Raw genomic sequence first — 24637 nt, forward strand, 5'->3', positions numbered from 1 at the left:
TCTTTAGAGGTATGCTCCTTTCTTTGCCTCCTAATGTGAGAAGCCTGTTGGTAACATTCTCCTACCCCTAGCTCTTGATTTGAGAAAGTCTCTCCACTCCTACTCTCTCTTGTTCTATGATTACTTGGCGTCCTTTGGACTCTCTTACTTAAGACTAGAAAGGATTCTTCTATGCGTCTCATTTCAACATCCCTTTCTAGATCTTTTTCCTTTTTGTTTCACTCTTATTTGAAATTCTTTAAATTCCTCAACATACAAGGGTGGGATATTTCTTTTACTTTCAGAACCACTATCACTATGTTTAAAGGCACATCTTGTCATCATCTTGTAATTTTAAAAGCTCGCTTAAAGTGAAAGTTTCTAGTATTTCACAAGTTCACTCCCAAGTAAGAGAGGTGAGTCTCAAATGACTGATTAAGTATCAAATCTTACCTAGGTAGAGTTTACCTCACTACTTACTTTGCTACTTTCACAAAAAGATGTGCTCTTAAACTTAGAAGATGTTTTTCAAAGAAAACACAAACAAAACAAATAATTAACACACTAAAATGGACTCCTAAATTGGCAAAAGGTTTTAGAATTTGATATCTTAAACCAAGCCACTAAAAATGTGAATTGAAATTGCAACTAATCGAAATCTTAAAGGTGAGGCTTATAGCTTTGGCTAGCAAGACACACTCATCGTCAACACCAAATACTAATAAGTTTGTAAGCCAAAAGATGGAAGAACCCTAAAGGCTCTTCCAAGACAATTGGTTCGAAGGCCTTTTATAAGAAAGAAATTGAAAGAACACTTTTTACAAGCCAAATGTGGCTATTTTCCCGAGAATCTTTCTCCTTCCTCTTTAATGTTTTAAGCTCACTTTTCTCTTCCACTTTGAGCATGTGGTATGTTCCTTGAAAGTTCCTTGGCTTGGAGCTTGAATTGAACCTCCACCCTCCAATATGCTACCACTTAATATTGGGTCACCTTGAAAGAGTTCTTCCTTCACCACAATTTAGAGCACACCAAAAATAACCAAGAAAAGCAAGCAATAAAAGGCTTAAACACAATAAAAGCTAAACTCAAAGATAATGGAGTTGAGACAAAACGGAAAGAGTATCCAGCAATTGACAATCAAGAAATTAAAGGCAATTAACAAAGCTAGCACAACAAAATGAACCTATGAATGACACTAGAATAGATGGACAAAATAAAAAACAACAAGCAAACTTGAATGAACTGCAAAGAACCTTGTCTTAATCTCAAGATTGAACCCAAAAGAAGTGAATTAATCCACCTTAGTTATGGTCAATTGAAACTAGATTAAAAGAACCTCAAAATTACACTATCTTATGATTTATTACAATGTTGTCAGGCAAAAAATGTGAATTGATGCCTACACTTCACTAATTTATCATTTTTTTCATTTCTCAACATTTTTCCTTTGATTTTTATTTGTATTTTCGTGAAGGTCTTAACCAAATTATGCAAAAAATAGATTTGACTCTGCACTTTCCAATTAGTTGTGATAAATAAAAACAATGTGCAATCTAAAACAGATTACTAGAACAGAAATGAAAACTAAAACGAAATAACAAATTATAATTGGAAAAGCTAGTGCTATGAACTTGATAATGATCTAGTATCAAGAATGAATCTTTAGAGAACATCTAAGACACTTTAAAGCTCAACAAATTAGTGAAAATGCTTGCAATTGCATCAAGAACAGATTGCATTTTCAACAAATAATGATTCTTCTAGCATTTTGCATTGGTGCCAACATTCAATCCATAAAAGCAAAATCAAACGATAAAATTCATGAGAATTGACATTAAAGGAAGCACATGACTTAAGACAACAAGTATATGATGCTCAAATGAAAATTAAACTCAAATAATAAGAGCTCATAGAATGAAAATGAAGAATTCACTAAAAAAATAAAACAGAAAATGTTGCCCTGAAAATAATTTTGGAATTTCGAATGAAATGCACTAAATGATACAAGAAGAATGTGAGTTTGAATTATCATATAGTCACATAAGAATAATTTAAACGGTGGAATTAATCAAGACAGGCAAAAACATGGCTGAAACAACATGAAAGTGATGAAAGGATCGAGCAACTTAGCTTAAATAGAGAAGAATGATTCAAGTTGGCTCTAAATACCACTTGATAAGTCTCCTGGACATGTTGGCAGGAAATGAGGAGGCTCCATGGAGTGTTTGAACGAAAGCAAATGAAGATTAGAGACTTAGATGATGACTGATTGATTACTTATGAAGAAACTCTAAAGAGGTGAGGCAAACTTTAGAGGAGGAAGGCTAGAGGAGATTCTAAAAGAATGCTCTAGCTAGGTGACTCTCAAAGAATGTTTGTGGAGTAATCTCAACAATATAACATTGCACATTCAAGAGTGTCTTACAAGAGGGGGAAACCTAATTTATAGTAGAAAGCAAGCTCTCAAATGCAAGCTAAATGTTACTTGAAATGGAATGCAAATGTAGCTATGCAATGTTAAACATGTGCACCTAGATCTAGATATAGAGATCTTGATCTAAGATCCATGAATTTCGGATCACAAGCCACTTGACTACGTCGTGCCTCCCTCGTTTACAATATATGTTCAATGTGCAAGGCCTGGCAAAGCTAACACACTCTCGACCTTGACTTTTGGAATTGGGCTTGAATGAACCTAGTTTTAAAAGCTAGGTGAGTTATGATCCAACTACTTCCTAAGACTTTTTACAATTTATTTAGAAAGCATGACCTAAACACTTGCTATAATTTAAATCTATACTAATGGACTAGGACAAGCCCATCATACCGTGATATCTTCTTTAGCTCCATGAAAATAATATTTGAAACCTGTGAAGCCCAATGGACTCTTGAAGATTCATCTCTCCTTGTATCCTTCCCATCATGCTTCTAGTGACTAGCCTTTGATTAGGCCAATAGTTGGACCCAAGTCATCAAGAAGAGCAAAGGCTAAGATGAGGTTCAACTAGTCTCGCGGGATGAGGTGTCGGCGGCAAGTGATGGAAATAAAGGCTCATAAGGATGGTTCTACAACAAGAGGTGAAAAAGAAGAAATCACAATTAAATTTACCTTCAAATTTGAATTTGCACTCCGATTACGAGTTGAGAAAGGAATTGTCGAACGAGGTTATGGTCCGCTTGAACGCATGGATTCTTAGTTTTCGTTACCACAAGTGACAAGCTACAGTACCTTCTAATTGAAAAAAAAAATATTAAAATAATGTAAACATTTGTCACGGTTAAAATATTCTAACACAAATTATATTTTTTCTAACGGTCGAATGCAACCAAAAAAAAATGAACAACTAATAAAATCTACTTCTTTAGCAGTAGAAGATAACAAAATACTTGTTTCCTCCTAATGAAGGAGTTTCAGAAGGACCACATACGTCAGAATATATCACATTTAAAAGTTCATTGGCTCTAAAAGGTGTATGGGAGCTGAATCTGAATGGAGATCTAGGTTGCTTGCTAATTTGGCAATGATCGCATAGTGTTTCAGGATTCGAAATAAAGGTATCCCTCTAATTGAATCTTTAGATTTCAACATGTTTATATCTTTAAATTCAAATGCCCTAATCTTATTTGCCACAACCAACAATCTTCAGATAAGGACGTAGCTGATAAACTGAGTTTCAATAGTCTTCAGGCTTACCTGGAAAGTTCTGTTCTGTGCTAAAGGAACCCTCAGTATCTTCTTGTTTATGTCATAAAATATCTCCAAGAATCCTTGGGCCAAATTGACATGCACTGCTAAAATGTCCATTTTAGTTTCTTTCTGTCCACCCGCTTCTTGTTGCCTCGCCATTTCTGATACCCCTTTTCTTGTGGAACTTTCTATTTGATCTGAAAACTGAGAAGCTTTGGAATTTCCCCTTTTGTGGTCTTGTCCTCTTCCCCATAGCCTCCTCTTCTTGATGTCTGAGCTTGCAGTGCTTGTTCAACAGGTTTCTTAGTGGACCTCTCAACTAGTGTTTGTTCATGAGTTTCGAGGGAACCTTGAAGAGCCACAACTTTCAGTTCTTCTATGTTCTTGGATTCTTCAATCGCTATGATCAAATTTGTAAGTGTTCTCAAGATCTTCTCTACCATTGTCTATTCGGAAATCTTCTCACCACAGGCCTTCATTGCATTTGTATGGTTGATGATACGATTAAAGAATTGTTGTGCAACTATTTCACTGGATTCCATCTGCACCAACTCGAATTGGCATCGAATGGTCTGCAATCGAACTTTCTTCAACTTCTCATTTCCTTCGATGCACTTCTCAAGAATTCCGCATGCTTCAGTTGCTGATTTTTCCTCCAAGGTTTTGTCAAAATTTGCTTCATCAACACATTGATGTATGAAAATCATTGCTTTACAATCCTTCTTCTTGTTCTCCTTCTGCAGCACCTTTTCTACGTCTTTTGTTGAGTCTGCCAGTTATGGGATCCCATCTTCCACTATCTCGCTTAATTCTTGAAAGCCCCCATCTGAATGCTCCATCGATTCCGGTTCTTGCCATCAAGAATAGGAAAGTTGGCAGGGAAGCTTATACCAGTTTGCCCCATTGTCCGACTTGACTCTGGATACCAATTTGTTAGAGCAAAAATTGTATAAAGAAGATTTTGACGTATGGTAAAGAAAACTTACACACTAATAGGCATTTATACAATTGAAAAACGCTACCAGTCACTAACTTCTAATAGTAACTGTTAATAACTGATTCTGATTTATCCTACCAATAATGAATGAGGAGGTGGCAAGTTGATTTCATTTCAATTTTAAGTGAAGCATTTCCATGATTACTTGCTTTATGAAAACTATAGTCATATTTGCCTTCAACTTTCATATGTGTTTTATGATCATTGCATGGCCATTAAATGCATGTGTTTTTTAAGTAAAACAATATAAGAAAGAGAGAAGCTTAATTGAATCATGCAATACATTTACCTGTCAACCTCAAGCTTTTATACAGGAGTTTAGCTTTCATACAAGCCTTTTCTTAATGTATTTGGAATGTATTATATATATATATGGCCATATGGCTCCCTATTTCAATGTTAAAGTTTTTTTCTTGCATAATAATTGAGTAATGTAGGTGGGTCTCGCTTTTCTTCATGATTGTCCCGCTTCTTTTTTACATAATATAATTCTAAATGCATGTGGGGTTCATGTTTTAGCATGATTTGAGTTCAATTTCAAGATCCTCTTACGTGCACAATATAAATGGGGTTTCTTACAAATTGAAACAAGCAAGCCCCATGGTGCAGTTACGTGGTATAGCTACCCATGATAATTTTGATACCTTATATATCCATATAATGGCACGAGTTTCAAGTTTCAAATAGCTAAGAGCATCAAATGCAGATTTTGGTACCTTATATCCATATATGACCGGTGTAGTTTGATGTCCATGAGTACTCGTGTGATGTCTATGTCACTATTACTTCATATTTATTTCTAATAACTCAAAATTATAAATTTTATTTTTTTCTTGTGGATGTTTAACGACCATTTGCGTCATTTAATGTTCCAAAAATAAAGGTAGGAGTGTTTGTGTGATTGTATGCAACATCCCGAACATTTCTTTCTCAAAAAAATACAAAATAAAATATTTTAAAAACTAAAAAATATCAACATTCAAACACAATAATTCTATTTGATTTCTGATTCTCTGTTATGAATGGAAATATGTAAGAACGAAACCAGTCTTGGTCGGGTTTACTTTAAAAAAATAAGAAAGTTTTTTAAATAATTTTCAAATAGTTTTTAATTAGAACTACTTGATTTTTCATATTTTTAATGAAAATACGTATTAGCGAGGATTAATCCTTATCATTTTTTTAAATGATTCCTTTTGTAGTGTGTTTTTATTTTTTTTAATTTTTGGAGAAAATTAAAATTTTTGAAAAAAAACACATTTATTTTTAATATTTTAATAAAGGTACCATCTTTTGACAGACCTCGTTATGGGATAAGATCTTCCTTATGTGTAACTAACTCTTGGATTCAAAATCTAGTTTTCGCAAGTCATGTCTTATTTTACAGTTTTTCATAGTTCACTTGTGGAAAAAGTTGAATCAATGACGATTATGACTGGTAAAAAGGACTTGTTTGAAAAGGAAAAACTTATTATGACAAGTGTAATGAACCTATCACAATAAGTGAAAAGGAAAAACTTATTATGACAAGTATAATGGACCTATCATAGTAAGTGAAAAAGAAAAACTTATTATGACAGGTGTAATAGACTTGTCATAGTAAGTGGGGCGTGGCGGTAAAAATGAAATTATGTTGAAAACGTATTATGACAGTTTTAAGAAGACGTATCATAGTAGGACTTTACCATGAATGTTACTTCAGCACTTGTCATGGTATGTCTAAAACCCTAATTTTGCTAGTCTCATTTTAGAAGCAGTCCACGCACAACCCTCTTTTTGTTTCTTGTCTTCCATTCCTCATGTAGTCGTCGTCCTCATTTCTTTTTCTCTTCTTGCACACATTGTCGTCGTCGACTCGACATGTCGTCGTCAACACTTCGAGCCTCTGCCTTCTCGGTTCCTGACGCTGTTCTCCTAAACACAACCTCGCGTTGGGACCATTGGAGCTCACTTGGGTTGGTCGCATCTTCTTGAACTTAACACACTCCCTTGGGCTGGTTGCATACAACTCCATTGACTCAAAGTCAAGCACGATTCTTAACTTGAAGGCCTCATAAAGATTTCAGATTAGGTTTCAATCATGTTCCTCATAAAGATGCAATCTTTTTTCATTTTTGGTAACTTTTTGTTTGAGACACAATTTGGTTGTTTTGTTTCAGTGGTGTGTTTTTCTTTTTTTAGTTTCTCTCACTTTGTGTGTGGTGTGGAAGTTTGAATTGAGGATTGAATTTTTGGGTTCAGGTGAGTTTCTTTTTATCTTATCTTTGAGTGTTTTTGTTATTGTTGTTTACACACTGTTTAGATAAACTTAGGACTTTGTTTAATAGTGAATGTTGTTGCTTAATATTTTTTAATTACTGTTTTAAATATTTTCTGTAGAATCTCCTTCGTGGTGAGCCCCTCATAGTAAGTCTGAGTTACTATGACAAGTTTTTACGATGTCATAGAAAAAGCGCATTTTATATAACTCCAGAAACTATGACGCCAAAATACTTGTCATAGTGAGCCCGTTTTACCTATCATAAAATGTCTCATGTACAATAATGGTTTTCCAGAATAAACTATGGTGGTGACTCAAAACTCTCTATTTTTTTAAAATATATTTTTTGGATTACAGTCTCGTTGCAAATTCGGTTACGACACCAAGTGTGTTTTGATTTTATATATGGGAAACAATGTTTGAAGTTGTTATTTACATCCTTTTTTATCCTTTATATGATTAGTACTTGGACTATCTAGTGATTGTTTATCCTATAAAACGTATTAAAAAATATATTTGTCTAATTAGAAAGTATATTAGATCAATATAAATTAATAAGGAATATTAAGATATAAAATAATTAATTCAATGCTTAATAAGGAATATATATATATATATATATATATATATATATATATATTGTCTTGGAGTGTATTAAACAATACAAGTCTTAACAATATGTTACATATGGCATGAGTAATAAAAGGGACAATGCTATTGCAACAACCACTACAAAAAAATTACTATTTAGTGGGAGTTAATTTATGGAGGTTATAAAAATCCTCCACAAAATAATAATATTTAAAATGGTTGTGTTAAGTTGTCAAAGTGTTAAGATTAGTGGAGATTTTAATTGTTTTTTGAAGAGTTTTATGACCTCCGTAAATTTCTACACCTTTAACTCCCCTAATTTTGTAACCTTTCCCTCTAGAGTTTTACATTCTCGCTCTCAAGGGTTTTCCACACATTTCCAAACCCACATTTTCGTTTTTCTTCAGAATGCTCCATCAAGCTCGATTTGGATTCATCAAACCAGCGTTCATCTTCTCATCTCTGTCCAAGGTTTTACACTCACTCTCCTCATGCATTTTTTCCCAAATTTTCAAACATTAGCATTTTCGTTTTTGTTCAGAAAGCTCCGTCTTCAAATTGACGTTCTGAAAGCTCGTTCTGGAAGTTCAATTTTGATCCATCAAACCGGCGTTCATCTTCGTCCTCGCTCGTCCACCAGTGCTTGTCCTCTCCGTCATCGATCAGTGCTCGTTGGTCGTTGCTCGTCTCTCAGTGATCGTCTCTTAGTGAGTGTGGGTTTGACCCTAATTTTTTAACCCTCTTTGATATGCAGAGAGATGTTTAGAGCATTTTTTAACCCTAATTTTTTATAAATTTTTTGCTATCGGAGAAGTTATTGTTGTCTTTTGGGTGTGCTTTGTTTTGGAAGAAAAAAATCACTTCTACTTGAACATTCATCAGTTTAACAATCATCTTCTTACATTGGAATGACACAAGCTGATATATTCAATCGACAATATACTGGTTGGAATACAAGTGCTCTGCAGGTTTTGGAAAAATTGTTTCCCAAGGTATTCATCTTCACAACGCTTTTTGTTCAATACAAAAATCTCCCCTTTGTTCGTTGTATTTAGAAAATTGCTTTGATATGATTGGAAGATGATTATGATATTTAATAATGCTAAATTTAGAACAGTGAAGTTTTGAATTATAACAATTGGTAGCAAGTACTATGTGACTACTCTTATCCTTACTAAGACTCTGTTAACTTGCATTCCTCTTCAAAAGGCTAGGGTAAATACTATTAATTGTCCCTTTTTAAGAATTTATAATCGTTAGTTTGATTAACTTATTAGCTCACTTGATCAAAAGAAGTTTTAGCTAATGTGCTTCTAATGTTTATAGATTGAATTCACTGCATTGTCTTTAAAGGTTTAGTTTAACCCAATTTGTAATCTGTCTATGAAAATGTGTTAAATGTGTTAACTCAATTCACTGCATTGAATTCACTGCGTGTATGTGGAAGGGTATATAGTGATTTGTTAAAGTGTTTATGGTCTCTGGAATTGGTGTAATAGAATTTTACTTGAATAAGTGCATGAGCAGTTTGACTAAAAAAGGTTTGGTTTTACTCCATGGCATACCTAAAGGGTGTAATGTTTCTTGTGATAGTATATCTAATAAGAGTGTTTTTCAGAATAACTGGTAGGAAAAACTTGCATTCAAAGCATTTATTTAAGTGTCTTTATCGATATTTATTATTGGTTGAATCATTAAAGTTTATTGTAATGTATTTATCAGTACAATTTTGAAGTAGCAAAACATCCAAACTCATAATTTTGGACATTGATGTATGCAATCATTGATGGAAAAAGTTCATGCTTTGATAATCATGGACATACACATAGCTATTTCAAATGTATATTTAAAAGTTAATTGAATCACTTTGAAGTTGTAAGTTTGGTTTGTGAATAATAGTAAGAATTGTTCCTGTAATTTCTTAAGTGTGAATAAGGTGTTGTCTCATGTGCTGATATCTTGCCCATTGCTTCTCGTAATTCTGTTGTCTTGGTGAGTTTATAATAATAGTCTAAAGAACAACACTATTTTACACTATTATTCAACTATGTTATAGATATCATGCTAACTCAATATCTATTTGTTATGTGATTTGTATGGTGCAACTTGGAGGGCCATTTTGGAAAGTGAAGGTTGGGAAAAGGATTCTAGAACAACAAATTTCACTACTACCAACACTGGTGTTATTCCACCTTCTACTTTCTACTAAAGACACGGTTGCCTTATCTAGTATTTTTTTCTTGCTCTAGTATGTTAGTTTCTCCACCCTTCCTCTTCTGGAGAGACACATTCTCCTAATTCAATTCATTTCAGGATGTGATATTTATAAACAACTACATGCATTGAAGGTAAAAGTCTTTTTTCCTATAACTTAAAAGTCATGTCATGTAAATAATGATGCAATTAAGCATTAAGAAAGAGACATGTAACCTACGGAGAATCATTCATGATCTTTCAATGACCCAATACTTTATACTATTCATATTTAAACTATATTTTTGCATGTATTTTAATAGAGAAAAAACCACTACAGCTGCTACCATATTATATTAGATAGTAGGATGGTATATACTTTTAAACTCGTATGTAAAGGTTTTACTGTTGAAAAGTTTAAAGTTTAATAAGCTTTACTTAAGGAGATGTTATAATATATTAAAATTCCAAACAATATTCTGTTTATATCTTATAGTAATCTGGAATATGTTGGATTATCTTTTAGGATTACTTTCAATATTTTCTAATATTTCAAGATTTACTACTTTCTTTAATTATGATTATATCTTTAATTATGATTATATCTTATATAGCCAAGGGTTTACTGTTGGAAAGTTTAAAGTTTAATAAGCTTTAATTATTTCAAAATTTCTTTTTTAGGATTGTAGAAGGCTTCCCGGTTTCTCCCCATCTAAGGTATTGGATTCTGGTGTTGGGATTGGTTCAACTTTCTAGTATTATATTCTTGAACTTTGTTATGGTGAATGTTGTATAAAAAAATTTAGTTATTTATATCAAGAAGTGTCGTTATTTTTTTTTTTGGTTATATGTATGTATTTGAATTCCATTTTTGCAGATCGTCAAGTGGGATCCATTGCTTCACTGGGTGGAGACAAAATTTGGCTTTAAGCCTATTGTCCATTATCTACGAATTATGTGCATAGATAATAACTATAATGACTTTGGAGGAAAGAAACAATATTTGAGTGGGCACAGAGTGACTAATTTATTTGAATCATGTAGATGCCTTGATGAGTTGAGGTTGTACTAAAGAATTAATATACTTAAGTTGAAATTTCATAGGCTTTAGATTGTTACCATCCCACAAGAGTTCTTTCTCCAAGTCTTTTATCTATAGGTCTCATTCCTGTTATTAGCTGTAGTAGAACCACCCCAAAGGAATACACATATGTTTTAACTGACACTTTGCCAAATTCTGCATATTTTGGTGTCATCTCCACCCACTATAGTTTTAAGATACTGGAACCAACCACCTGGGGTTAAAAAGAGATTGAGCATTTAATATATCTCCTTTATTTTACTTTTCTTCATTTGGCAAAGGGATGATTATGCTCTTTCTATTTTTGTTAATATTTGGTATTAAGTAAGCTTCCGTTGCCATTGAATCAATTTGACAGATTCCTTTTACATCTACTCATAGTTAGGATAATTTCTTTTAATGGTTTGAAGGGAATCAGTTTTTCACATCTAGTAAATTTTGTATTAGCATATTTTAGTATGAAATGTTGTTCCATGCAGGTTAACAATGCAGGAATTGGTGGAGTTGTAATTAAGACAGTATTTAATCAGTACAGTAATCCTGAATCGTGGGGTAAGACTCTACTCGTGTTGTGAAATCTAATTAATAGATATGGAAAGTTGTCTAAAAGGGGCCTAAAGTTTGAAACTTTTCATGACCATTTGAAATTCTAGATCCCATCCCATGTCAAATATTGAAATAGTAAAAGCAGAGCTTATAAAGGCTTGTGAAATTCTCATATCATGAACTTGCATTTGTTGTTAAGCCCAACACAGTTAAGGAATTATGAAAGCATTTTCACAATAGTTAAGTTTTTTGGAATTGGCTCTTCTTTTGGAATGTTATTGAGTGGTCCTTTTTTCTTGTTATTATCAAAACGTTCAATAGATCTTTTGGATGTATGAAGAACTTGAGTAGTTATGTGTTATTAGAAGATTTGTAAACAGAAACTGAATTACCATGTTTTTAGGTGGTACCAGATGAGCAAGAAACAAAGACAGTGACTCAAACATACGAGTTAGCTAAAGAATGCTTGCAAATAAATTACTATGGCACTAAAATAACTGTAGAATCACTCATGCCCCTCCTCCAATTATCTGATTCACCAACAATTGTGAATCTATCGTCCTTTATTGGGCAGTTAGAGGTAGGCACCAATTTCTTGTGCCAATAAATTCTTTTCCTATTTTTTTGGATAAACTCCATCTAATTGTGCCAATAACTTCCTCTCTTTTGAATACTTAATTAATAGCCAATCCATATGTTATGCAATCTAACCTTGAGTTTATTCAAAACTTTCCTATAACAGATATTAGTTTATTATTGCATCTCGTTTCCTTTAATTTTCTTAAGGTCTTGTTGTTTAATCATGTCAAATTCAGAGTTTCCCTAAGGAATCATGGGCAAGAGGAGTGTTGAGTGATGTTGATAACCTAACAGAAGAGAAAGTGGATGAAATAGTGAAGAAGTTTCTAAGTGATTTCAAAGAAGGTTCATTAGAGAGTAAAGGGTGGCCTAGGTATCTAGGTGCCTATATAGTGTCAAAAACAGCTCTTTGCTAAACAACCTGGTGGGACACATCTGGCATTCCTCAGTTCTTGTTCCATATCATGGATGGTTGGTCCCTAACATCTCTTTTCTTGTTCATTTGCCCTTCTATTGAAAGTTCTTTAAGATTTTATAGCATGCCCATTTCCACTACAAGAAAATTGTTGATTATAACTTCTTCTAATAGTTGCCTAACAACCAAAGTTGGTTTTAGAGTTGTTAACCGAAATTAAAAAAGTGAAGATGTTTCTGACACATGTTTTGGGCTTGGTGAAACAATTTTAGTGCTGACAACTTTAGATTATCAAACTGAAATTAGTGACAGTATTAAAACATCTAAAATTAACAAAGTTAGTTGAACACTGATAGCAGAAAGTATTAAAAAAGTTAAGTTTAAGGATCTAAGTTCAAGGTTGTTTAAAAATTACAGGGTTGGGGGACGTAAGTTATTGTGGAGGTTGCAACATCAGGTTAGGAAATATGTACTCGGCTAATATATATATAACTAAGAACACGTAAAACTAAGAACACGTAAGACTAACTAGTTTTATGAACACGTAAGACTAACTAGTTTTATAAATTAGACATTCCTAGGGTCAATTTTCTATACCTTATAATAAACTTGAAATTAATAATTTAGATGTTTGAGCTTTTGGATGTTTTAAAGCACTAAAAAATTGTATTTTATGATGTTGAGAAAAGTTGGAAAGGAGAAAGAATTGGTGAAAGAAAAGATTCAAAAGTGTGATGTAAAAATTAGATTAGTTGTAACAGGACACTTGTGGCCTTGTTTTTAGAGGTGATTTGTTATTGGTAAGTACTAGAGAGAAACACAAGGGAAAGAGTGAATGATCCAAAACATGTTTGGTGGAACTAACATTAAAATAATGATGGAAGCAAACTACACCAAAATGGGGCTCTGCTAAAATATAGTGAAAAGAGAGGGATTTCATAATTAAGATGCCACACTAGCTTTAGTTAATTACTGTTAACTGGTGGTGATATTTGTTAGTATGATTATTTTTTTCTGATCATAGGTTGTACTATATAAAGCTGAATTCTATACTAATGATGGTGGAAACCTTTTGGAGCAAATTAAAATTGCTTCTTAAATAGGTTGCCTAACATAGTTTCTGTATTGGTGGTGGACTCTGCAGACTCCGCAGACTGTGAATTGACTCATCACCTAATCTCAACTAACATCCTAAATTTCCCTTTATAGCATATTCTGTAATCTGTATTCAATTCTTTGTCATTATGCATTGGGCATTGGCCTTTCAGTTACTTCTTCAAATAATTTCAAATATTGCTAATTCTTGGGACAGTTATGTTGGTTTGGATTGGTTTGGTTAGATGAAAAGTTTGGACATTTGATGTTTTACTAGCTAGTTGGTGGTAATCTTTTTTTATTAACTGGTAGTAGCATAAATTTCAGTTATGGGTTCTTGATAGAAAATTGCACTAATCTCCCATACTTTGTATCTAGAACCATTTGTAATGCTTTGTAAATAAAAGTAAGGTAGATGTATGAAATTCATTTGTCTAAATAATCAGGACTTCCATGGAGCTTGTCTTAGTTACTTCCTTCAGAATAATTAGTAATATGAAGTTCATGTGATTTTCCTTAGCTTTCTGACGTTTTGAAAATTTATAACACGAAATTTTACATGTTTTCAAAAGACTCTTTTAATATGAAATCTGCAAATTATGTACCTAGGATAAGCCTCATAATTGATTTAAACTAAATTCTGATGCCATGGACTTTTTGGTTGCATGCAGGAGCTTGAAGAGGATGTTTTTGATATTCTTGCCTTATGGGCTACTCTATTTTCTGAGACTCTAGAAAATGAAATTAAGAAAACTGCTGAATTGTTGTCAAGGATTTAGTAAGTACATTTTAACAGTATCCTGTATCTTTGTTGTGATCAAACTTTTATATAATTATCTTTACCTTTTTTTATTAATTGAATTTTTTATCCCTCTTATTTTTATTAGATTCTCTAAAATATAGAGATCAGTAAACTTGTTATCTTATGAGGTAAACCACGATTTTCACAATCATGAATATTGACTAACTTGGACTTGTTAAGTAAATTGTTTTGGTAAAGATGATAATTTTTTTATGTGAATGACCCCTTGACTTGGTTGTCCTTTTTTATTGTTTTAAATGTTTTGCACCTTGTGTTTGTTTTAGGTTGTAAACATTTTGAGCAAATTTCTTTGTCTAATTATCTTTCTTTTTACCATATATTATGTTATTATGATAAAGGAGAAAAATGTGGAAGTATTTACTGCAATTTTTCATTGAACAAAGTAAAGGAAAGGGAGTAGGTATCCGGGATCCAAGTTCTTATATCATTTAAATTTCAAAAAGTTCATGTTGTTTTCTAATTACAAACAAAATATTGTTTTTTTATGAGATTTGAATAATGCAAGAAAAATACAGTAATAAATTCACAAATTAAATAATACAAACGGAACATGTTAAAAAAAATTTACAGTATAATCCTCAAATTGAGGAGGGTAAAAAATGAAAAATAGAAATTTTGGAATCAAATAGGTTTATGGAAATAGAGGAGGTTTTAAACCTCCACAAAATAATAGTCATGAATAGGAGAGGTTATAACCCTCCATTAAAAAACTTCCACAATATAAACCTGGTACCAGGGGTTATAGAAAACCTCCACAAAAAACTTGTGGGGAACCTAACTGTGGAGGTTTGAAAAACCCCTGCAAATTATTTTGTGGAGGGTAAAAACCCCCGCTAAACAAAATTAAAACCTCCGCAATTTAGCTTTTTTTTTGTAGTGAACAAGCTACATCATTGATATTCAATTTTGCTCTTGAAATAAAAGAATTAAATTTTCTCTAAAAAATTTCTAATATAGAACACAACCAAAAATTGATTATTAAAAGGATATATATTAGTTATGTTCGATCTTTAATATTCTTCTTGTACAAATTAAATTTGAGGTTTAGAATTGAAAAATGTAAAATAGAAAGTGAATCAAATTAAAAATGAAAGTAAAGATGAAAAATGAAAATTAAGAAGATGAAAGGTCAATTCAAATATTCAAGAACCAAACAATTACTCTTATCACATTTGTCTAAAAATTCAAATCCAAGTTTTAACAATTAATCGTTATATTTAATGTAATTCATATATTTATTAAATCAATATTCAATTACTTTTATTATTTGACTAACCCTTTTTGTATAGTTTTTATAAGAACTAATTTGTTAGAAATCATTTCTGTGTTTGTTGGGAGACGACTTTGGATTACTTCACCATTTCTATTTTGTTGACTACTTTCTTAACAAGAATAAAGTTGTTATAGATAAGTAGTATCAATTTGATCGTGTCAATGACAACGTTATCAATCCCCTTAATAGGTAGCTCGGTTGAGTGGAGAGTTCTTAAAATGGTTAGTTTAGAAGACGACTAAATCTCTTTGGGCAGATAGCTCTATGAATTTGTTTGAGTGTGTTTGATGTGTGAATGCTTAGGTTCTTAGTGTGGTTAGTTCAGAGGATGATTGAATCCTACTAGACAGGTAACTCTATGAACTATTGTTTGATGTGTCGATGCTTAAGCTATAAAGTGTTTAGATTAAGGGATGGCTAAATCCCTCTAGGCAAGTAGTTTTATAAGCCAAGGCCTTGTTATGTTTACAAAGTTTCTTATATTGCTTTGCTTGGAGGACGACTGAGTCCCTTTAGGCAGGTAGCTTTATCAACTGGTGTTTGGTTTAGTATAAGTGAGTGTTATACTGTGTGCTTGAATTAGTTGATTTTCATTGTAGAAGGAATGATGCATGAGTATTTGATGTGTTTTAAAATTGTTGTTGGTTGGTTTTTATGTTATCTTACCCTTATGTTTGTATGTGTGTTTGATAGCAAATGCATTTTTTTCTTACAAGATATTCAAAGATTATGGTTTTATCACCATTGTTGTAACATGTTGTTCTTTTCTTGCTTTTCTTCTCCTTTTACGAGTGTGTGTACATAGTTGCAACACTCATATTTTTTAACCAAAACTTGTCAAGATTGCATTCCTTTCAATTTGAATCCTGATTTTTGAATTTTGGTTTAAAGTTGATTGAAAGTTTAATGGCGATTTTGTAAGGGATAACAAAAGGATAAATCCTCCTGATAATCTGATAATCGTAAAACAGAATTTAGTTAATTACGAAGAGACATAAATTTACATAATTTACATAATTCAATTAATTAGGTTGTTGATGAAGTAGAAGAAAGCCAATGGTAAATGGCGGATGTGCGTAGACTACACATATATAAACAAGGCCTGTCCTCGAGATGCCTACCCCTTACCCAATATCGACCGACTAGTTGACGGCGCGATAGGGAATAAAGTACTTAGATTTTTGGATGCATATTCCGGATACAACCAAATCCATATGGCCGCATCTGATATGAACAAGACCGCCATTATCACGGATGACGCCAACTACTTTTACAAAGTTATGCCCTTTGGTTTTAAGAACGTTGGAGCAACCTACCAGCGGCTGATGGACAAAGTTTTCAGCCATCTAATGAGACAATGTGTCGAAGTATACGTTGACGACATGGTTGTCAAGTCTCCAAGTCACCACCAGCATGCCCAAGACCTCTCAGCGGTCTTCTCCGCGTTACGCCAATACAACCTTCGCCTCAACCCTGACAAGTGTGTGTTCGGCGTCAACCGCGGTAAATTTCTCGGATTTATGTTAACTCAGCGTGGTATAGAAGCCAATCCCGAAAAGTGCAAGGCAATTATCGAAATGCGCAGTCCCACTACCATCAAAGAAGTCTAACGCCTCATAGGCCACCTTACAGCCATTTCCCACTTCCTACCCAAACTGGCTTAACAAACCCAACCCATAGTCCAACTCCTCAAGAAATTCGCCCGGTTCACGTGGACAGACGACTATGAACAAATATTTCAGAAACTAAAAACCACTCTCACCTCACCACCTATCATCCACAAGCCGGACACTCGCCAACCCCTGCCAGTGTACATCATTGCCATCGACCATACCGCCAGTGCCGCGCTTGTCCAAGATATAGAGGGCACGCAACATCCTGTCTACTTCGTTAGCAGGACGCTGCAAGATCCTGAAACCAGATATCAAATGGTGGAGAAGCTAGCCCTGTCCTTGGTCCACATAGCTCGCCGCCTACGCCCATACTTCCAAAATCACAGCATCACCGTCAAAATTGACTACCCAATCCAAAAACTATTGCAAAAACCAGACCTAACAGGACGAATGTCATCCTAGGCCGTCGAGCTGTTGAAATTCAACATTCGTTACGAACCCCATGGCCCCATCAAAGCCCAGTGCCTCCTAGATTTTGTTAATGACCTCCAGCAAACACCCACAAAGGACCAGTGGACACTTCATGTAGATGGTTCCACAAATCCGAAAGGTGCCGGTGTTGGCATCGTGTTAGAAGGGCCTAACGATATCCTCATTGAAAAATCCCTCCATTTTGCCTTCAAAACATCCAACAACCAAGCCGAATACGAAGCCATCCTCGCCGGCCTTTCCCTTGCCCACGAAGTTGGTGTCAAAACGTTAACGTGCAAACCCACTCCAAGCTTACTGTAGGACACCTAAATGACGAATTCCATATTAAAGACCCTATCCTTCTACAATATTACCATTTGGTTCGCGCAGTCATTCAATCCGCCTTTGAACGAGTCCACATCGAACACATCCCTAGGACCGACAACATCAGAGCCGACATCCTCTCCAAATTAACCAGCACCAAATTAAAAAGCCGCCACCGATCCCTATTACAGCAAACATTATCTACACCCTCCATCACAAATACCTGCCACAACCTAACCCACTCCCCAGTCGACAATACCACCCCTCCCCACACCCACAATTGGACCACCCCCTATATCCAATACCTTCAAACTGGCAACCCACCCCAAGATGCTGACAAAACTTGGTTGGCTAAAGCTGCCAGGTATACCATGATAGGCGATGACCTCTACAAACGCGGATACGGCCAATCACTTCTTAAATGAGTCACTGCATAACAAGTGCAGTATATCATTAAGGAGTTACATGAAGGCATTTGCGGCTACCATTCCAGCGTACGCACTATGGCCACTAGAGTCCTTCGAGCCGGTTACTTCTGGCCGACTATAGAAGCAGACTTCCAGAACTACGTCAAAAAGTGCAAACCATGCCATAAACATGGCAACCTCATCCACCAGAAACAAGAACAACTTCATTCCATACTAGCCCCATGGCGCTTTACTAAATGGGGAATGGATATCCTCGGCCCCTTCTCCCCCGGCAAGGGGCAGGTGAAATTCCTAATTGTAACTGTTGACTATTTCACCAAATGGATAGAAGTCAAGCTGCTGACCACTATCACGGCCCAGCAAGTTCAGCAGTTCGTTTGGGAAGATATTATATGTAAATATGGTGTTCCACATACTATCATCACCGAAATGACTGACAATTTATAGATAAGGAGCTAGCCAAGTTCTACACTGGTCTAGGCATCAAACACATCACAAGTTTTGTAGAGCACCCACAAACAAATGGACAAGTAGAAGCGGCCAACAAAGTGATCCTAGTAGAACTCCGCAAGAGATTAAATAATGCCAACAACCGATGGCCCAAAGAACTAGTAGAAGTGTTATGGGCTTACCAGTGCACCCCTCAGTCATCAACAAACGAATCCCCATTCAGCCTAGTTTACGGTGCAGACGCCATGATACCAGTCGAAATTGGCGAACCATCCCTACGCCGAGAACTATACGACCAAACCCGTAACCATCAAAACATGGCCACTCATCTAGACCTCCTACCCGAACTCAGAGAAAAAGTTCAGATACGCAACTTAGCCACCAAACAAAGAGCTGCCAGAAAGTATAACGCAAACCTATGTCCACGATTATTCGTAAGCAGAGACTTAGTATGGAGGATGACCAGCAGTGCAAGAAAGAAGGATGGCAAGTTCTCCACCAATTGGGACGGCGCATACCGCATACGTGAGGACGCAGGAGGAGGAGGAGCATATCGCCTGGAGCATTTATCTGGGGAGGAAATACCCAATACGTGGAATGTGTCCCACCTTAAGTTTTACTTCAGTTAAGCATGTATTGTATTACATAAAAACACTTGTGACCCTTGATGTACTCTTTTTCCTCACCTGGTCTTTTTTCCCTATAGAGGGTTTTGGTCAGGGAGGTTTTAACGAGGCACCCCAGATTCAATGAATAATACAAAGGGTTCCCAACTTTACGACTACTCTTTATTTAACTTCTTATTACTTTGTTTAAGTTCTCCACCCTTACCACAAGTAAGCGGCCTGGGTCGAACACCCTTAACTCATAGTTAATTTGTTTAAGTTCCCCACCCTTACCACAAGTAAGCGGCCTGGATCGAACACTCTTAACTCGTGTTTAATTTGTTTAAGTTCCCCACCCTTACCACAAGTAAGCGGCCTGGGTCGAACACCCTTAACTCATGGTTAATTTGTTTAAGTTCCCCACCCTTACCACAAGTAAGCGGCCTGGGTCGAACACCCTTAACTCGTGGTTAATTTGTTTAAGTTCCTTACCCTTACCACAAGTAAGCGGCCTGGGTCGAACACCCTTAACTCGTGGTTAATTTGTTTAAGTTCCCCACCCTTACCACAAGTAAACGGTCTGGGTCGAACACCCTTAACTCGTGCTTAATTTGTTTAAGTTCCCCACCCTTACCACAAGTAAGCGGCCTGGGTCTAACACCCTTAACTCGTGGTTAATTTGTTTAAATTCCCCACCCTTACCACAAGTAAGCGACATGGGTCGAACACCCTTAACTCGTGGTTAATTTGTTTAAGTTCCCCACCCTTATCACAAGTAAGCGGCCTGGGTCGAACACCCTTAACTCGTGGTTAATTTGTTTAAATTCTCCACCCTTGCCACAAGTAAGCGGCCTGGGTCGAACACCCTTAACATACAATCGATTGCGCCAAACATAACATACACTACAAATCATCAAACACCCGACATACACAATAACAAACAAAACATTAATCACATTAACCATAAACGCAAAGAAATGTGCCAGTGCAATGAACATAATGTACCAGTTATTACAGACGTAGGTTCAATAATACTGTTAAATCATTAAAAAATCGAGATCCTATTCTGCTGAATCATGGGCCACCTCCACGACATCATCCGCCTCCTTCTCTTCTTCGGCCGCCTCCTTCTCCGCCTCCTCGTCCGAAGTGGTCACATCCTCCTTGATAAGCTTCCCGTCAACAACATCCTTGTTCACATCAAATTTTGGGTCAGCGACATCAACATCTTGGTGAAAAAAGGTTGTTTGCTGCAATCCCTTCTCAAAGTCGTTGATATACTCTTGTATGATGCAATTCTTCAAGTCATCAAGCTCACCTACAACACCATCATACTTGTCTTTCAACTCATCATAATCTGCCTCCAAATCTTCTATCTTCCTATTCAATTTTCCTTCTGATTCCAAACAACGGACCTTCCAGGTTCCCAACCTTTTTCTCTCTTATTTCCAACCCTCCCTTTCCTTCTTCCATGCGGCTCTCTCCTCCTCGAACTTGTCGACCTTTCCCTGTAACTCCTATACTTTTTCCCTACCTCCCTCCTTTACTTCCCGTCGATATAGAGACCCAACACGACAGCTCAATATCAACGCCTTACTTCCAAACTCGACCATCGTCCTCACAATATGATCCGCCTCCATACCGTCGATGGAGTTGATGATGGTATCTGGGAGGTTGATCGAAATATCTTTTCTGACAAATATCTCTGGCAACTCAATCAAGTCGGACTCAGGTCCCTTCACCCCGCTGACCGATCCCGCCCCACTAACCGGCCCCGCCCCGAGTAATGCCGCCCTCTCCATCTTCACATCCTTCCCCTTGCCGGGTCGAGGCGGCAACTCAACCTTCCTCTTGGTCCCGCCATGCACATGTACCTCGACCAACGATTCCTGCAGGTTGGGAACATCAGTCTTCCCGGCTGCCTTGGCCTTAGCAGCCATTTCTTTCCTCAACGTCTGAAAGAGCGCCAAATTCTTCTTCCCCGATTGTGCCATGTGCCCTACAATAACATATCAAACCTCGGTTAAAACAACTTAGAATCATTAACACAGTTTAAGTAATAAACAGATACCTTCAATATCAATAATCGGGTGCACCGAATTATAAATTCTAACTAGGCCCTTAGTGGCCAACTTATCAGTAAACTTCATCAAAGTCTCCACCACCTCCTTATCCCCCGCCGACAACTCGTCGGTGCCCATATCCTTATACCGAGAGGGGGTTCTCGTCCAACTAAACGGGAACTTCGTACTCCCATCTGCGTTCAAGAAATGGGACTTACCCTCTTCCTTCACCACAACCTTAAAGTATCTGTCCTTAAAATGCTTGAAGGACTGAGAAAATGCGTCCAATTTGCTGATGCTGGGACGACTTATCAGAGACAGCCAAGTAGTCGGTTGGCGGGGCCTAGTTTCATAAAAGTATAGAAATGCATAAGGAGAAGGCTGCAGATACAGGGATTGGCACAAAACACGGAAGGCTTGCATATAAGCCCAACTGTTTGGATGTAGTTGTGTAGGTGCAACGTTCAACGCACGCAACACACCCATGATGAAGTCGTCCAGCGGCAACCGCACATGTAGCTGAGAGAAGTGGCACATGTACATGTAGAAGAACTTTTCGGTTGCCCCCTCTTGCCTGTGGCATACGCGGTCGATGGCGCTAACCCGTTCCAAGGAAACAATACCCCCGCTTACACCTTTCGTGATAACAGGTGTACAATTTAGCCAGGAGTTCAACAGACGAGACCACCGAAATAAGGATGATTGATTACGGACGTTGACAGCCACCCACCCGTAGTCGCCCTTGGCCGACCAATTACTCTCCGCTAACTCCTCCGGAGGGTCTTCTCGAACCTCCCTCACTATCTCCATAGGGATTTCGCCTACCATACCCCCGGAGCTGGTGCTCTCCTCTTCAACATGTCTACCTCTACTCCTCCCCGACTCTATACTTTCACTATTAGACGTAGACAACGACACGCTATCACTACTACACATACCTTTTCATTTTTCTGGAAAGATGACGGTTGAAATTAGGAACAAGTCGGACAGGAAAACGCACACAAGATCTCTGACTGAAAATTCTCGCGAATGAACCAACAAACCCTTACTCGTTGTAAAATCCACATTTATAGGCCAGAATCCCAAACGGTAGAACCCCTTCCCGCCAAAACTGCAACCCATACCAATCGACACAATCATTCCAAAAGGCATGAGTGTTAAAAACGACGGCGCAAAACTCCTTTTGATTTGACCTCTGACATCCCTTCACCTGCCATCAACCCTTCCTCGCCTTTAGCCTTAACACTGTTCATCACACTTAAAGGCTGGGGGACTAGTGTATCACATCTAGCTGGTCCCGCTAGCATATCAACACATATCACCCTTGACCGACACCTATGTCGATCAAGGCTGGGGGACTGGTGTACCACACCAAGCCAACTTAACAAAATAATGACAAAACGATCACCATACCTACATACAAAAGCATTCAAGTAATCGGCCTAGGCTGGGCTGATCTAAGCCTAACCGGCCAAAATCGGTAACCTAGACATCTAGAGGAACAATCTGCCTAAACAGCACATGAGCAACACAAACCGCCAAGGAAAGTAGTCGGTTTAGGTCGACTACCTCAATATACTTAGCAAAATCAAAGCCCCTGTAGTATTCAATGAGTCCACCTAAAGGCCTGGACTAGGGCCCAGGCCCACTTACAGCCCAAACTAGGGCCCGACCCATGGCTTAACCAGACATAATTAATACTCTATAAATACACGTGGACCCCAGTAATTAAAGGTACGCATTCATTACTCCATTAATCACCTGATTTGACTTTTTGAGAGCTTTGACTCACTTGAGCTTCAGAGTCCCTTCTGCAAGTAACCCCTCCTGGGTCCAAGCAGACATGTACCAACCGGGAAGAGGCCAACTGAGAAGATAGCGGACTACATGGATAAGGTGACGCTTGTGCCTAACTTATCTTGTTTGTTCTCTACAGGAACAGAAAAGAATCTCAGTCAAGCATATCATTGGCATTAAATTCGTCATATCATCGATAACAACTAATAAGGATAAAAGTATCTTTTGAATTTGTTTATGTTTGTGTGAATGAATCTTTTTGAGAAAAGGAACATAAATCTTTATAGTCTCGCCATTTAATTTGTTAAGACTTTATACTAATTTAATTTGTATGAATTATGATGTAATTTATCATTCAATTACTTGGACAAATTAAACCTACTTCATTCATATGATTATTTATTTTTAACATTTTTTCATGCAAGTTTCATTTCACCAATGCAGTTCCTCTAACCACGTTATGAATCCTCAAAGCAAGCATCATTTACTCCAATCTAATTTGTCTTACTACCAAGTTCTTCAAAGGGAAAATGAACTTTGAGTTTTCTTTATCTTGTAGAATTTGTTAGATAAAAGAGCATCAGATAAAAAAAAAAAAAAACTGAGTATATTTGTCCTTCAACGTTTGTCACACAAAATGTTTCAAACTACTTTGTTTCGATAATATATCAAACATAACATTTCAAACAAAATCTTTCACGTCTTATATTTTTCATGTCTTATATTATTGACTCATATTCAAAATATGTAAATAAAGTATAATATGATTTAAACTATTGTGTTGAAAAATTATTATTTCATAAATATGGAATATTACAATGTAAACTATAAAAATACGAGACATTAATTTTTACTTAAATTTCACCTTGATACATCTAAAATAATTTACTTGACATAATTATATATTTGTCAATTTTATTTGTTCTAACAAATGCATGATTCTTGCTAGACAGAAAAAAAATAAAAAAAAATCATATTTAATAAATTTAATTATATTAAATTAGTTTTTAAATGATGTTAAAATAAAAAAATGAAACTAGTTTAAATTAAGCACACCATATATTTAAAACTATTAATTAAAATTATATTACAACTTCTCATTTTTTTTATATTCAATAAATAAAAATACACAAAAAAACTGGTTTTAGTGATAAAAATATTTGTTAATAATTTAAGTAATAGATTTAAACTACTCTTTATATAATTTAGAACATGAAAATCAATCATTTACTTTGTTAACCGATTGCAACAAAGAACAAAAGAATCACGTTTTTAACCCGTCTCATAAAGTAATCATAAAGTAATCAATTGACATATTTAATCATCAATTAGCAATGTTTTAAGTTATTTACTGAAATAAATGAA

The 24637-nt window shown here is 35.8% G+C and overlaps 1 protein-coding gene across 19 annotated transcripts; it reads left to right on the plus strand.

The window, feature by feature from the left end:
- Positions 1-7786: 7786 nt before the first annotated feature.
- LOC114176831 (short-chain dehydrogenase/reductase 2b-like) lies at positions 7787-14286 on the plus strand. 19 transcript variants are annotated; one of them, XR_003603056.1, is made up of 7 exons: positions 7787-7987; positions 8058-8508; positions 10391-10426; positions 11270-11342; positions 11750-11916; positions 12152-12386; positions 14097-14286. XR_003603056.1 is itself a non-coding variant. In XM_028062016.1 (6 exons), exons 2-6 carry the CDS (start codon positions 8425-8427, stop codon positions 14202-14204), a joined length of 468 nt encoding a protein of 155 aa, XP_027917817.1. In that variant the 5' UTR covers positions 7787-7987; positions 8058-8424; the 3' UTR covers positions 14205-14286. The 19 variants fall into 19 exon arrangements, 1 of the variants encoding a protein (XP_027917817.1); XR_003603077.1 differs by lacking the exon at positions 12152-12386 and having other exon boundaries at positions 8058-8229; positions 8399-8508; positions 9629-10426; positions 11740-11916; XR_003603073.1 differs by lacking the exon at positions 12152-12386 and having other exon boundaries at positions 8058-8223; positions 8367-8508; positions 9629-10426; positions 11740-11916.
- Positions 14287-24637: the final 10351 nt, after the last annotated feature.

The sequence above is a fragment of the Vigna unguiculata genome, chromosome 1 (genome assembly GCF_004118075.2).
Source record: "Vigna unguiculata cultivar IT97K-499-35 chromosome 1, ASM411807v1, whole genome shotgun sequence".
NCBI lineage: Eukaryota > Viridiplantae > Streptophyta > Magnoliopsida > Fabales > Fabaceae > Vigna > Vigna unguiculata.